The sequence below is a fragment of the Crinia signifera genome, chromosome 3, assembly GCF_055691185.1.
Source record: "Crinia signifera chromosome 3, ASM5569118v1, whole genome shotgun sequence".
NCBI classification, from domain to species: Eukaryota; Metazoa; Chordata; class Amphibia; order Anura; family Myobatrachidae; genus Crinia; species Crinia signifera.
Genome location: NC_139219.1, coordinates 231,388,028 through 231,404,286, shown reverse-complemented (window position 1 = coordinate 231,404,286; position 16,259 = coordinate 231,388,028). Strand labels below are relative to the sequence as shown.

At 43.8% G+C, this 16,259-nt stretch overlaps 1 protein-coding gene across 1 annotated transcript in view; it reads right to left on the bottom strand.

The window, feature by feature from the left end:
- Window positions 1-6,141: 6,141 nt before the first annotated feature.
- The window catches only part of LOC146064290 (putative cation-transporting ATPase 13A4), an 85,549-nt gene continuing 75,431 nt past the window's right edge, over window positions 6,142-16,259 (bottom strand). The window contains exons 27-30 of the mRNA XM_083177585.1: window positions 15,924-16,141; window positions 15,729-15,817; window positions 12,578-12,658; window positions 6,142-6,360 (exon numbers count right to left, since the gene is read on the bottom strand). Of these exons, the coding sequence (XP_083033711.1) occupies window positions 6,142-6,360; window positions 12,578-12,658; window positions 15,729-15,817; window positions 15,924-16,141 (607 nt within the window). The remainder of the gene's footprint in view (window positions 6,361-12,577; window positions 12,659-15,728; window positions 15,818-15,923; window positions 16,142-16,259) is intronic.

Here is a 16,259-nt window from a genome sequence, read left to right as displayed (position 1 = left end):
ATAGAATCAACCTTCCTAGCTTACCCCCAGAGTCCTATCTGTCCCTTAACGCCCCTTGGACGCTGAAAGAGGTCCAATCCAGTATCGATTCCCTCCCTTCCGATAAAGCCCCTGGGCCAGATGGATTTCCCTCCAACTTCTGTAAGACCTTCAAAGCCCAACTATCTCCGGTGCTACTCCAAGTCTTTAACGAGGCATCCTTGGCCAAAAGCTTTCCCCCCGAAATGTTAGAATCCCGTATCATTACTATCCCTAAACCGGGAAAACCTCCAACTTCAGTTCAGAATTACAGACCTATTGCACTTCTTAACTCTGACCTGAAACTATACGCCAAATTAGTAGCTAACCGTATTAGTCCTCTTCTCCCCTCCCTCATTAAAAACGACCAGGTTGGCTTTGTCATGGACAGACAAGCCCCCGATAATACTCGCAGGGAACTGGGGGTGATAGAATACTGCTCCTCAAAGAACATTCCCCTTTTAGTCCTATTGTTAGATGCCGAAAAGGCGTTCGATAGACTCCACTGGGGGTACATGAAAGCCACCTTGGAAAAATTTGGTTTTTATGGCCGGATGCTTGACTCCATTCTGGCCCTCTACTCGTCCCCTTCAGCTAGGGTGTTTGCAAATGGTTGTTCCTCTGCGGGGTTCAAGATTTCTAACGGCACCCGACAAGGATGCCCGCTTTCTCCTTTGATCTTTGCACTGGCGGTCGAGCCTCTGGCTGAACATATTAGACGCAATGTAGATATCAGGGGCCCGACAATAGGCAACTCTCCTCATAAAATCAGCCTCTTCGCTGATGATATTCTTGTGAATATCTTAGACCCTGAAGTTTCCCTGCCAGCTCTTCATGGAGTGCTACAGGAATATTCTGAAATTTCATTTTATAAGTTAAATACCAGTAAGACAGAAGCCCTCCCTCTAGGTTTTTCCCCTGAAGCCATCGACAGATTAAAAGCAGAATACAACTATTCGTGGCAAACTCGGTCACTTAAGTATCTGGGCATAAACTTAGCAACAGAACGACACCTGTTTGACTGTAACTACGGCCCTCTGTTGAGGGCATTCGCAGGGCTGACTGGAGACTGGATGATGCAGGATGTGTCTTGGCTGGGGAGAGTTGCTGCGGCCAAGATGGTCCTCTTGCCAAAATTGATGTATTTATTTCGCTCCATCCCGAGAGCCCCCCCAAAACAGTGGTTTAATAAATTCAATCAACTCTTAGCTAAATATATCTGGAGAGGGGCTAAACCTAGAATAGCAAAGAAAATATTAGCCCGGTCTAAAACGGAAGGGGGTGTGGCGTATCCAGACATTGAACTTTATTACGCCTCATGTGTGTTAAACCAAGCTAGGGATTGGTTCAATCTTAATGAGCCCAAACCTTGGGTCCTTTTGGAGAGCACACTCGCCCTCCCTACACCTGTTGCAGACCTGTTATGGCTCCCACCAAGCGAGTCTAGGAAACCCTCAGCCTTATGCAAATCCATCAAAGCAACCCTAGATGTTTGGTATAAAATGACGGCCTCCACAGCTAAAATAGCCCTTCCTGCTCCCTTTTTATCTCTTAAAGCCCTGAAATCCCTAATTCCCAATCTACCGCTACAGAGATGGATTAATCAAGGAGTTGAATCAGTGGGAGACCTGTATGTCGAGGATAATCTCGTTCCCTTTAGCTACCTTCAACAGAAATTTAATATCCCCAAACAGGATTTCTTCATTTACCTACAAATCAGAAGCTGGTTACACTCACACCTAGGCTCACCTTCCAGGAAGCCAAACTTTCCAGCCTTTCTTAAAACAAAGACCTGTGATTACTCACATAAAGGTGGCATAACATGGTGGTACTCATACTTAACCTCCCTGGATAGTAAGTCCAAATTGAAAACTCAATCCCTATGGGAGAGAGATTTGAACAAATCTTTTAATAAAGAGGACTGGGAGAATATTTTCAGATCCTGCTTTAAGATCTCCCGCTGCATTAACCACTCCGAAATGTTCTTTAAACTCATTCATAGGGCTTACTTTACCCCAGCCAGACTTCACAAGATCTGGCCTACGTCCTCTAACCTATGCTGGAGAAAATGCGGTAATATTGGGGACATTTTCCATATATTTTGGGCATGCCCACTGCTGAAGTCTCTCTGGGGGGAAGTGTTCCATCTCATGAGCTCAATCTCAAACCGACCCATTCTCCCTGACCCATCCATAGCGCTTCTTCATGTTTTCCCAGTACAACTCTCTGTTGCAGACAGATACATCCTAGGACATGTCCTAATAGCCACCAAGGCCTGTATAGCGAAAGGGTGGAAATCGGAGGCTGTACCATCCATAGAATGTATACAAAACAAGGTGCACAAACACTTTATGTATGAAACCTCCAATGCCAAATACTCCGCATCTGCAGACTCGCTATGCATGAAGTTACTCGGGTGGTCTGTCTTCCTGGAAAGGACGGACCACCCGAACATACACAGCAGCACCCCAGACCTATCAGTACTAAACCCCCAGTAGCTCCCTGTTATCTTGTCCAGTGATGTCTCCCAACCACAATAGATGCAGACTATAACATTGGTGTGGTATCCTAACTTGCCGATTTAAATGAGACAATGTAATGTACTATGTAACACTCTCCGTGTGCCTCCCCCCCCTTTTTTCTTTTGTTTTGTTCCTTTCTGTAACCCCCTGCTATATTGTTTATGTTTCTGAAAAATGTACAATAAAAACTTAATATTTAAAAAAAAAAAAAAAATAGAATTCTGTCTTTTCCTGTGGAACTATGAATATATTAATATATATACATACATACCGCCATTCTCCTTTTCTATACCTGCAAGGTATACCACTGTTCAGGCCACTCCCTAGGGTCGTCCCATCAGATAAATCTCATGGCACATCCAATTTGTGTCAGATAAATCACGTATTAATCACATGTGATTTATCAGATGCAAATTTGATGTAAAAAATGGCACATCAAGTGTCAAATTGTATGTAGGCGTCCTGGGAAGCTGCCAGATAAAGGCCCCCATACATTAGTCCGATTGTCCTAAGGACAAGTCGGACCTGATTTCCCCCTGCAGCTCCCCGGGAGGGGCACAGACGATTAGGCACTGATGTGCCAAGTTTTGCAAATGATACATCGCATGCGATGTATCATTTGCAACTCCCGGGGAGCTACAAGGTGGAGGGAGCAGGGGGGCAAGGGACATCCAGGTGGCGGGTGGAGGACGCTGCGGGGGACACAGGCGGCAGTAACGTAGAGGCGGGCAGGGGGAGCCGTCAGCGCTGGAGAAAAAAAAAGCCCATACAATGAATGGGCGGCCTGTGATTGTCTGAGCGCTCTCTCAGCCAATTGCTGACTGGCTGAGAGAGCGCTCAGCCAATGACAGTCTGCCCATTCATTGTATGGGCTTTTTTTTTTCTCCAGCGCTGACAGCTCCCGGCTCCCCCTGCCTGCCTCTACTTTACTGCCGCCTGTGTCCCCCGCAGCGTCCGCTGCCTCTGCGCTACTGGAAGCATCCCCCGCCCCCCCCCCCCTGCTCCCTCATCCGGACGGAGCATTGACAGCTCCCTGCTCTGGCTCCCCCTGCCCATCTCCCTCGCCAGCATCCGCCGCCTGTGTCCCCTGCCCGGCTGCACATAAGATTTAGCAAATCTTATGTGCAGCCGGTCCGTCCTCCCGACTCTGACCCGATGCGCACGGGACCACGCATTGGGTCGGACCGGGTGTCTATATCTGCGTTTTGGCCCAATTTCACTGCCCGATCCATCTGAATCGGGTGAAATCGGGACCAAATCACATAGTGTATGGGGGCCTTAAGTTTAAGGGAAATCAGATGCAATTTTACAGGTCAAATAAATCTTATAGTGTATGGGGTCCACATTGGCCCCATACACGATGAGATTCTATCTAGTGGAGCAAAAAAGTTTGGACAGCCACCAATTGTGTAAGTTGATTTGCTTAAAAAGATGAGAGAGGTCTGTAATTTCCATCATAGGTACACTTCAACTGTGAGAGACAGAGGGGGAAATTTGTAAAAAAATAGGTGTATTTGTATCCAGAAATACACTTATTTTTGACATTTACTATCCCAAAAATAGCACATCAATACGACTACGAATTGCCATATTTTCGGGATAGTAAATGTAAAAAATAAGTGTATTTCTGGATACAAATACACCTATCTATTTTTTTTACAAATTTCCTTTAGTAAATTTCCCCCAGAATGTGGAAAAAAATCAGGAAATCACATTGTATGATTTTTAAACAATTTTTTGTATATTCTTGCGGAAAATATATATTTAAATACCTTACAACCAGCAAAATTTCTGTCTCTAACAAACCTGTTACTTCTTCTTTAAGAAGCTCTTCTATCCTCCACTTGTTACCTGTATTAATGGAACCTGTTTGAACTGGTTATCTGTATAAAAGACACCTGTCCACACCCTCAAACAGTCAGCAAAGGTAGCCAGAAAAGAGAGGCTAATGAAGAGGAGATGATGGTGAAGGAGAGGTAAATGATGAAGGGAACTATTGGCTCACAAAAAAAAAAAAAAAAAAAAAAAGATAGACAGAGTTTTGAAGAATATTCTTAACTAATACTTTACATTTTAATTATGGACAATTCTAGAATATTTGTTTAACTTAAAGTACGAATTGGCGGAGAGGGACTCCATTAGTCTGGGATGTGAGAGCGTCTCACATGCACGTGTGTCCCAGTCAGTCGGCGGCTGTGCGGCGGGACCCTTCCCGTCTCCGCTTCAGGGCAGGGTTGGGGTGGTTTGGGGAGACAGTGGAAACTGGGGAGGTGGCGGACAGTGGCGGGGAGCTCCGTCGGAAAGGGACACGCAAGTGTCTCATGCGCGCGCGCCCCCTTCCAACAGCTGGCGGGGGTTGGCGATAGAATCGCCAGCCCCTGCAAGTGTGAGTGGGCCTCCATCTGTACCTGTTTTTTTTGTTCATTTAGATGGCTACTTTCTCTCTCATCTGTACATACAGCACAATCTCACCCTATATAGTGTGTCAGAACATTTGCAAAGTCTCTTATTATGGGCCTGAAAGCTACTGTAACTTAGCATCCATATACTGTACTTATAAGGAATAATGAGGAATGTTCAGAAGAATGTGTCATCCAACAATATCACGCATACTTTATTAGATACACATAGATATAGACTGTAAAATATTTATAAAACAACATACACTGAAATGTATCTCCTATGCATACAGCACTCTTCATTTCTTCTCTTTTTAAAAGAAAATACATGAATATATAAACTTCATCTAAAACAGTTTTTCAAACAATGGTCAAGAACAATTGCCTATTTGAACTGCTTAAACTTGTAAGATGTTTTAATGCCAGTCCATATTTTCATACAGTGTGTTATGTGTAATAACAGAAGAATGAGGCTTACACATACATTATACACTCTGTTTTCTATACATACTGTGCAAATTGATGTTTTTTTTTACCTTTTAAAACGGGTAGAGCTGCAGTGTGTCAAAGCTCCAGTGTGCATTAACCGTTCAACAAATACCAGTATTTGTTAGACGGTTAAAAAGCAGGGTCCTACCCGTTTCAGAGCCCGTTTTTTTGGCAGCGTGAACAGCTCTATTTCTATGGCTTGAAACGTGTTCCTTGGGGGTTAAACGGGTTGAATGTGTGAATGGTATTAAATGCTAGTTAAAATGGTTTTCACCTGCAGGCCCTTATTCAGATCTGATTGCAGTACAAAGTTGTTTGGAAAATGGGCAAAACCATGTGCACTGCAGGTGGGGCAGATGTAACATGTGCAGAGAAAGTAAAATTTGGGTCGGGTGTGTTGAAACTGAAATCTTAATTGCAGTGTAAAAATAATGCAGCCAGTATTTACCCTGCACAGAAACAAAATAACTTGCACAAATCTAACTCTCTGCACGTTACATCTGCCCCACCTGCAGTGCACATGGTTTTGCCCATTTTCCAAACAAATTTGTACTGCGATCAGATCTGAATAAAGGCTGCAATGTGAAAGGGGTTAAGTGGCTCAGACCTGTTTTAAATACCGTTTCAAAATACTGGGTCTTAAATGTTTAGGCAATGTGAAAGCAGCATGAATGTTCCTTTAAAATAAATGTGAAGCTTATGCTGATATCCATTTATTTAATAGAATCGTTTTCATATGCTGGATTGCTATAAACTTCTGTTTTCTCATTTGTATGTCTAATGACTGGCTTGGTGCGGTAGGTTTGGTTGATTGGTGGCCAGTTTTGATCCAGTTCCACAGCTCTTATAATTTTTCTGTACTGACTTCTTGACTTGTAGTTGAAACATTTCTTAAGCAGCAGCCAGAGCTTTCTGTTCTCTATGACCAATTCCTAAAATAAATAATTACTGTTAAATTTCACATCTAGATTGTGTTTTAGGGATACATTTAGTAAAGCTTCTAAAATGAAGTGGGTATGTTGCCCATAGCAACCAATTAGAATCTATGGAGGAAATTTACTAAGATGGGAGTTCTATTTCAAATTGGATGCTGCTATGGGCAACAAATCAGAACCTACTTCAAATAATTTAGCACCTTCTAGAAGATAATAAAGCGCCAGATGCACTAAACTTTAAAAGTGATAAAATGGAGAGTGATAAACAACCAACCAATCATTTCCTGACATTTTTCAAACACAGCCTGTGACATGGCAGTTGGGAACTGATTGGCTGACTATTTATCGCACTCCATTTTATCTCTTTTGATGCTTAGTGCGTCTGGCCTAGAATCTGATTGGTTGCCCACAGCAACATCCCATGTGAACTAGAACCATTTTAGTAAAGGGTATTGATCATTCGTCAGACAGCAACTAGGTCGACATGACTGAAGGTCGACATGCAGAAGGTCGACATGGTTTAGGTCATTAGCATTAGGTCAACAGTGAAGGTCGACAGTCAAAAGGTTGACATAAGGTTTTTCCCTTTTTTTTGTGTCGAATTTTGACACAGTCGACATGGACACTGAAGTCTAACACCGTGTCCCCTCGCATCGCTCGTTGCGCTTGCCCTGCTTCGGGCGCGGTGCCTCGCTATGTTCGGAACACTATTTGAATCTCCCACCACACCCTAGTGGATGGTAGGGTATGAAATACCGCAGGTTGGCACACGTCGGCTTAAAAAAAAAAGTGAAAAACCCCATGTCGCCCTTTTGAGCGTTGACCTTCCCCATGTCGACCAAATGCTTGTGTCGACCTAATGACCTGTCCACCGAACCCATGTCGACCTTCCCGCATGTCAACTTTTAGTCATGTCGACCTAATACTTGTAGACCTAGTGACCATATCCCTTAGTAAATTTCCCCCTACATATAATTTACTTTGAAGAAGAGGCATCCATCCACTTACGTGAGGCATCGAATGCCATACCTCGCAAGCAGTACCCCACCATCTTACCCGGCAGCTCTGGGGCGGCGGGATTGTATACAATAGATCATATGTAATCCTTTTTATGGCTGCGGGATCCAATGAATCTTTGGATCCAATCTGATGCACACGGGACAACGCATTGGCTTGGAATTGGAGGTTAAACACATGTGGTTTGGGACGTTTAATTAGATTTCTTGGCACGATGCCTCAGAAACAGATGAAAAGGGCCAAAAATCGCATTATTGGATGGGTGCCATAAGAGGGGAAATGATTAATATGTACTGTACAAGTACATAAAGGGTCAATTCAATGAATTAGCTGGTGATGTTTACCAGAAGGACTGTACACAGGACATACAGTTACCCTGTAAGGATAGAGGAGAGGAAGTTTCTCACCCAGGGTATGAAGGTTTTCTTTACAGTAATGCTGGGCAAACATCAGAACGATTTTGATGCAATTTGGACTGCTTGTATGAAAAAAAAAGCATGGTTTTAGTCCGATTACGATCTGATGCGCGTCCCTGCTGGTCATTTGGTCACTTTGGAGATTTTACCTGCTGCAGTGAGGATCTGTCAATCTGCCTTCAACTGAGCGCAGATCGTATGATCTAACAGATCATGCGACCATCGTACAATTTCAAGGAAATGGTCACACAGTGCTGTGCTGCCTGGACTCTGGTGAGGGGTTGGGGGGGTCATGCGTCGGTGCGGGGCACTGGGGGTTGCAATAAGAAGCCCACAGGCTTCTATGGGGTACCACCAGCTTTTCAGCTTTTGGGTTTTCCTGCATATCAAAATGCTGTAAAAACCACCAAACCAGGGTTTTTACTGCATTTTTCGCATAGCGCATCCCGCCACTAGTTACAGAAAATAGTATCCAGGAGTATAATCATTAATTATAATGTACTATAGTGAACTCAGATTAGACACCCACTTTGGGTCATTGGGGACTAAAATGAATAGGTGGTAAGCTCATCCGAGTTATTTACACCGCAGGAGATCTGTTATAGGTTTAACTCGATGGACTAACGTCTTTATTCAATGTCACAAACTGTTGCTATGTTACTACAGATGGAGCCCCTCTCTTTCATTGCCGGCACTCGCCAGAACGTACCCACTGGTTAACGCTGGTGGAGAGGGACTCCATTAGACTGTAACGTGTGAACGTCTCACACGCACGTGCATCCTTGTCAGTGGGCGGCGGGACCCTGCCCGTCTCCGCTTTAGGGAAACGGGCAGGGTTAGGGGGGTGCATGGAGGTGGGGGCGCTCGGTGGGGACCGGTGACGAGCTCCGTCAGAACGGGGCGTACGAGCATCTTGTGCGCGTACACCCCCTTCCTTCCGACGGCTGGTGGAGCCTGTCGGCTGGTGGGGGCCTGGTGATTCTATTGCCAGCCACTGCAAGCAGGAGAGGAGCTTCATCTTTTCTAGGATGCAATAGAGAAATGATAGTCGAATATGATTGGTTGCTATGGGCAACATCACCTCTTTTTATTTTGAGAAGCTTTAGTAAATTTACTCCTTTGTTTTTAAAATGTGAGAAGTAGCCAAAAAAATAAATCCTACCAACTGTTTTTACATGTCATTTACAGTAAGTACATTTATTCCGTTCTTTTTCCATATGAGATCTAGAAACATGATGGTAACGGGACTTTATAAAATAGCAAATATAGAGTGTATATTTATGCCCATAAAGTAATCTGACTCAAGGTTTAGTTATCTTAAGGTTCTCCCATCTCTGCACTAGTTACACATTCACCAGGGATACACCCCAATACACTTACATACAACCAGGTCAATCAGCACAAGAAAAGACTAACATTTTCTTGAATGTAAACTGACCCGGGCCTTCCAGTCTGGACCTTGTAGTCCCTTTGTAGAAGATAGATTTCAGGCAGCACTCTCGGATTTGCAAAACTTTAAATAAACATGGCCCGTCCTTAGGATCAAATAACATTCAAATAGTGTGGCATACAAATACTCTAAAAGAGACCCTATCCTGGTACATATATATATATATATATATATATATATATATATATATATATATATATAATGTCCACTGGTAGTCGGCACTCACTATAATAGTGAATCCAGGTGCACTTCCAACAAAGAAGGTAATCATCCAAAATAAAGAGGCACTCTGATGTAGTGAAAAATAAACGGCTGTATTGTAGCGCCAAGCGCTTTCGGGGTCCAAGAGCCCCTTCCTCAGGGCACAGCAACAACAACCAACCAAACCCACATACCCCAAATAAATACCCTTACCTGTCCTGAAGCCGTCCGATTTTCGCGCCAGACGCCGGCGTCCTGCCCGCCGGAAGTCGTCATCTCCGTACTTCCGGTGAGACGCTGTAGCAGTCAGCGGGGAGCGTTCATGCGTTCCACCCGCCTTCCTGTTTGCGTCCCACTGTCGCCATGGATACGATCAACCCGGCTGGGTCCCCGCCAGGCGCCTGTAAGGCACAACAAAGGCACGGCAGTTGTTATTACAGGCAGGTGCATTACATCTAACAATGCCACAATAAACATAAGTGCATGTGAAACAAAAAATACATAAAAATACATGTACATAATGGCAATAACGTACATGAAATCCAATGTGACTACAATCCAATATACAGAGACACCTGATGTCAAATGTCAGCGAGGATCACACATAATGGTCTGACCAGAGTAAGGAGTCAAATACGGGGTCCATAGACTTACCCTTCATGTTAAACTATTCCAATTTATTTTTTCATTGAGACCACCAGGATTGGTGGTCCCAAGTCTCAGAATCCATTGTGATTCCCTAATCAGCAATGTTTTTGCCCGATCCCCTCCCCTAAGAGTGGCAGGAACATGGTCAATCATAAAATATCGGAGGGAGTCTAGCGGGTGATTAGCGGCCTTAAAATGGCGGGCCACAGGTTGATCTACAACCCGACCCCTCAATGCCAGCCCAATAGAAGATCTATGTCCCCCCATGCGTTCTTTAAACTTACACGTGGTTTGGCCTACATAATACAGTCCGCAAGGACAAATTATTATGTAGACCACATGAGTAGAGTTACACCCCAGTACAAATCTGATGTCATAGATCTTATTATTATGAGGGTGCTTAAAATTTTTACAGGGGATAAAAAGTTTACACGTGGCGCAATCGCTACATTTATAACATCCTGGAGCTTTAAAATATGTATTGGGGCATCTCTTTTTGCCCATCTCAGTAATGTCTGTGCGCACAAGTCTATCCCTGAGATTACTACCACGGGAGAATGCCACTATGGGTCTCATGTTTTTGAACACCGGGAGGTCTTTGTCTGTGCTGACAATAGGCCATAGAGCCTTAGTGGCTCTCTGAATCACAGGATTAGAAGTGGAAAATTTACAAACCAGTGGGATTTTATTTTCTTCAGCCCTGGGCTTGGGGGTAAGGAGGTCATTCCTATTCAAACCCAAAACCTGATTCTTAGTTTCCTCAAGCAATGCTTTATCATAGCCCCTGTTCTCAAACTTTTGAACAACCTTATCCAGGCTTTCAGGGACCTTCTCCCTGTCACTGGTGATCCTAGCCGAACGGATCATCTGCGACAGGGGGAGTCCCCTTTTAAGGGCCTTGGGGTGAAAGCTGGTCGCCTCTAGAAGAGTGTTACGATCAGTAGGCTTGCTAAAAACACCAGTGTGAATGACCCCATCGACAATAGTCAAATCTACATCCAAAAAATTAGCCCTCTTCAAATCACATCATGTGGTCTACATAATAATTTGTCCTTGCGGACTGTATTATGTAGGCCAAACCACGTGTAAGTTTAAAGAACGCATGGGGGGACATAGATCTTCTATTGGGCTGGCATTGAGGGGTCGGGTTGTAGATCAACCTGTGGCCCGTCATTTTAGGCCGCTAATCACCCGCTAGACTCCCTCCGATATTTTATGATTGACCATGTTCCTGCCACTCTTCGGGGAGGGGATCGGGCAAAAACATTGCTGATTAGGGAATCACAATGGATTCTGAGACTTGGGACCACCAATCCTGGTGGTCTCAATGGAAAAATAAATTGGAATAGTTTAACATGAGGGGTAAGTCTATGGACCCCGTATTTGACTCCTTACTCTGGTCAGACCATTATGTGTGATCCTCGCTGACATTTGACATCAGGTGTCTCTGTATATTGGATTGTAGTCACATTGGATTTCCTGTACGTTATTGCCATTATGTACATGTATTTTTATGTATTTTTTGTTTCACATGCACTTATGTTTATTGTGGCATTGTTAGATGTAATGCACCTGCCTGTAATAACAACTGCCGTGCCTTTGTTGTGCCTTACAGGCGCCTGGCGGGGACCCAGCCGGGTTGATCGTATCCATGGCGACAGTGGGACGCAAACAGGAAGGCGGGTGGAACGCATGAACGCTCCCCGCTGACTGCTACAGCGTCTCACCGGAAGTACGGAGATGACGACTTCCGGCGGGCAGGACGCCGGCGTCTGGCGCGAAAATCGGACGGCTTCAGGACAGGTAAGGGTATTTATTTGGGGTATGTGGGTTTGGTTGGTTGTTGTTGCTGTGCCCTGAGGAAGGGGCTCTTGGACCCCGAAAGCGCTTGGCGCTACAATACAGCCGTTTATTTTTCACTACATCAGAGTGCCTCTTTATTTTGGATGATTATATATATAGTGGTGCTATTTAAACTATTTTTTTATATTGAATTTTAAAACTACAGTATATTTTTTTAGGATTGCCAGTTTGAAAATCGCTATATACTTTATATAGTTAATATTCACTAGTTATCAAGCTTTAGTAATCTCTCATCTTGACTTTTCCTGTGATGTTCTATATTGTATTATTACCCAAATCAACTCTGAACTGTTTATGCAAATATTTACATACTGTACAACTGGTAGAACTAGTTAATTAAAATATGAAAGACTAGTATTATATGGTTTCACTCTTTCATTTCTTCACTGAAATTCAATGGAAAAATAGTTAAGGAAGAATACAGATTCTGATTTTGTTGTAATATATGGTTTATAATGTTGTTTCTGTTTTTTATAATAGATTTCTTGAGCTGGGCTCTAGGGGCCCCTACTCTGTGCTTCTGATGGGGATTGCTCATTGCCTGGTGAATCCGACCTGGCCTACATGTTAATTACACCTTAATAATTCATCAAATGTCCAACAGCTACACAAGACTTACTTCTGCTAAGACTGAGATAACCACTGTGATGACCAGTGTGATCAAAAGGGTTATTCTCCAAGAAGTTGGTGTGCACACAATCTGCAAAGAAAAATTATACTTACATTAAATATATAGGGCCAGATTCTCTAACCTTCAAAAGTGATAAAATGGAGAGTGATAAACAGCCAGCCAATCAGCTCCTGCCTGCCATGTCCCAGACTGTGTTTGACAAATGTCAGGCTGGAGCTGATTGGCTGGGTGTTTATCACTCTCCATTTTATCACTTTTGAAGGTTAGAGAATCTGGCCCATAGTTTCCATATTTAATCGCACAAAATAGGGATCATCTTGTCCCCCACAATATTTTAGATTTCAGATAGTGTCATAAATAACAGGATCTTGTCCAATTTTAAATTAGGTACAAAATATGTCTATCAAAGTAATATTGTGAGTTAAAACTTTCCTGTACAAAACGTGTGTTTGTCCTGGCGTCTTTAATAAGTCTTTAGTCTGATTGACAAATCCAACACTTTATAGATGCTCTAGAGCTGGTGTAGCCAACCCTAGTCCTCGAGAGCTACCAACAGTGCATGTTTTGCAGGTCTCCTCACAGAATCACAAGTGAGCTAATTAGCTCCATCTGTGTATCTTTTAAAATGTGTCAGTGATTAATGAGTGCAGCTGTGCAGCAGCTAGGTTGTCTGGAAAATGTGAACTGTTGGTAGCTCTCGAGGGCTAGGGTTGGCTACCACTGCTCTAGAGTGATATCTGTGTTGCTCTAGAGTGATATCTGTGTTGTTGGGTGGACTAATGAGCCTGATTCAAGCTTCAGCTCTCCCATGAACAAGCCCAGGAACACAGGTACGTGATAAGTAGGATTGTCAGTGACTGATTGGTGATAGAAATTACAAGGAAGGTCCCTGGTGGGTCAACTCATCTGTGGGACAACTTTTGGCTGGGAGAGGGTAACAGACTGGTATTGGGGAGGCTGTTAGAGGGTAGAGGGTGGCATGATGTGGGTGTGTTAAGGGGTAGAAGTGGGAAGGCTGAAAAAGTGGGCGTGTACTTTTTGGATTTTTTTTTAGGTCACTTTAAATTCCCAATCTGACAATGTAGGATTGTCAGGGGAAAAAAGATTATGAGAATGATGAAGTGGGAAATAGCGGCGGTTCCCACCCTTGCTTTATATTCTAGTAACTCAAGACCCAGAGGCGGGCTGGGCCGGGGGGCAGGGTGCCATGTGCCCCCCGGGCAGCTCTATAAGGGACTGCTATGGGCCGCCTGCTTGTTCTCCTCCTTTCTCCTGTAGCCGCGGCTTTCACAACATGGCCACAGCTACAGTAATATGGCCGCCGGCCGTCTGCATGAGGAATGATTGCCCGGGCAGTGACTCGATGCCCGAGTGACGTCATGACGCCGACGCCACCCACGCAACTGCTGTGGACTCGCGGAGGAAGAGCGGGCGGACGATGGAGATTGAGCCAGGCTGTGGCAGCGGTGCGGGAAAGCTGGGAGCCGCAGCAATGGTTTTGCAGGACACACAGACCTGGATTCGGAGGACGGTGAAAAGTTCAAAGGCACGTGTTATTATTATGCGGGGGAGCAGGCCTGTGGTGTGCTGGTATTGCTATTTTACAGGGGGAGCAGCCTGTGGTGTCCTCCTGTTATGCAGGGGGAGCAGCCAGTGGTGTCATCCTGGTTTTAAATGCAGGGAAATCAGCCCTTTGTTGTCCTGGTATAATCATCAGGGGGAGCAGCTTGTGGTTTACTGGTATTGCTATTTTACAGGGGGAGCAGCCTGTGGTGTCCTCCTGTTTATATTATACAGTGGGAGCAGCCGGTGTGTGGTGTCCTAGTATTATTATTGTTATTTTACAGGGGGAGCAGCCTGAGGTGTCCTCCTGTTATGCAGGGGGAGGGGAGAAGCCAGTGGTGTCCTCCTGTTATTATGCAGGGGAATCAGGCCTGTGGTGTCCTGGTATTATTAATTATTATTTATTATTATTATTATTATACAGAGGAGCAGCCTGTGGTGTCCTGTTATCATACAGGAGGCGGGGCCTGTGATGTCTTATTATTATTATTGTAATACAAGTGGAGCAGCCTGTGGTATTATTATACAGGGTGAGCAGCCTGTGGTGGCCTATTCTTTTTATTATACAGGGGGAGAAGCCTCTGATATTATTATGCACCCCGTTTTCAAGGAGAGAGAACGTTCTCTCCTATCTTACTATTCCAATCGGTATAATCAACTCCAGTCCTAATCTTTTTTTTATTAATACGAAAAACCTCCATTTAACGCTGTTACTTATGGGCCAGTGCGCTGGACTTGCCCCCCAGGCTAAAAGTTGCCAGCCAGCCCCTGTCAAGACCCCTTATTAGTTTAGTTGCAAGTCTCTGAACCCGTTCCAGTAAATGTATTTTTAAGGTGCGGTGCCCAGAACTGAACACAGCACTCTAGGTGTGGCCTCACCAACGATTTATTAAGGGGCATTATCACACTGGCGTTTCCCTAATTCATTCCCCTTTTAATGAACGCCAGTGTCCTGTTTGCTTTTGCTGCAGCACTTGAGCAGTGTGCACTACTCAACCTGTCATCTATGATGACCCCAAAATCATTTTCCAATGCAGAGCTTTCCATTATGGGGAATCTAATGGGAAATAATGAGTATTAAAGTGGTTAAATGATTTAAGACAAGGCTGTTAGGTTAGGAAATATTATGGAGAGTTAGTCATTGAGTATAATGAAATATGCTTCATATGTTCTAAAACATATATCCATGATTTTTCAACAAGATATGTCAAATGTCTCTAATATGTAGTTAAAGTTTAAGGACATCTCAAGAGCCCCATCTTGTTTACCCTCCATGTTAACGGTCATGTGTAAGTCAATCAAGAGTATGAGTACCATTTATGTGCTTAACGTAAATAGTAGATGTAAAACTTACTACAGTACTTAGTCAATGTCAACATCTAGAACCAATAATTGCAAGCAATTAATTGTCATTTTAAGAAGAGATCATGTATTACTGACAAAATTATTACAAAGACATGTACACATTGCTGTCACTTGGTGACCTTTAACTCCCACATTGTATGGTTGGAGCTTTGTTACTGGGATAGCCAAGTTTATTAGTGTCTTAGTTTAGTAAATAGTGCACTTCACTTACCTCCAATACAGAGTATATACTCTCTATGTCAGCAAATAAAAGGAAAATGCAGACGCCAAGCTGGATCACCAGTACAGTACTAAATGTGTCTAGAGAGATAAGAGTGGGAACTGATTTCTATCTTGCAGATTAAAATCATATTTTTCAGATACACCACTGAATTTTTAGAAGATAACATTTTCAATGAATACTTACAGTTAGTAAATATAGGCTGTCGAAATGGCTTGCCTTTGGAGAATACAAATGCTACTATTATGCAATGAATAGTACTCAGAGGCCACAAGGTGGTTGTCTCGTAGCTCTTATGACTCATGTCCAGGTCAAGCCCGGAGTGCGCACTGGCTGTTGAATGTATGCTGTTGTTATTGGTTACACTGGCATTTAGAAGACTTTCATTTCCAAAGCTGCAAGTGCTGAAAAGCAATAGGTAGGGTTACTCCAGAATGCTACAGTAAGTAATGGTGCTTAACCAAGCCAGCCAGTCTCCACTAGGAAGGTATGGTACTGGGATACCGGATGACTGCCCGACAG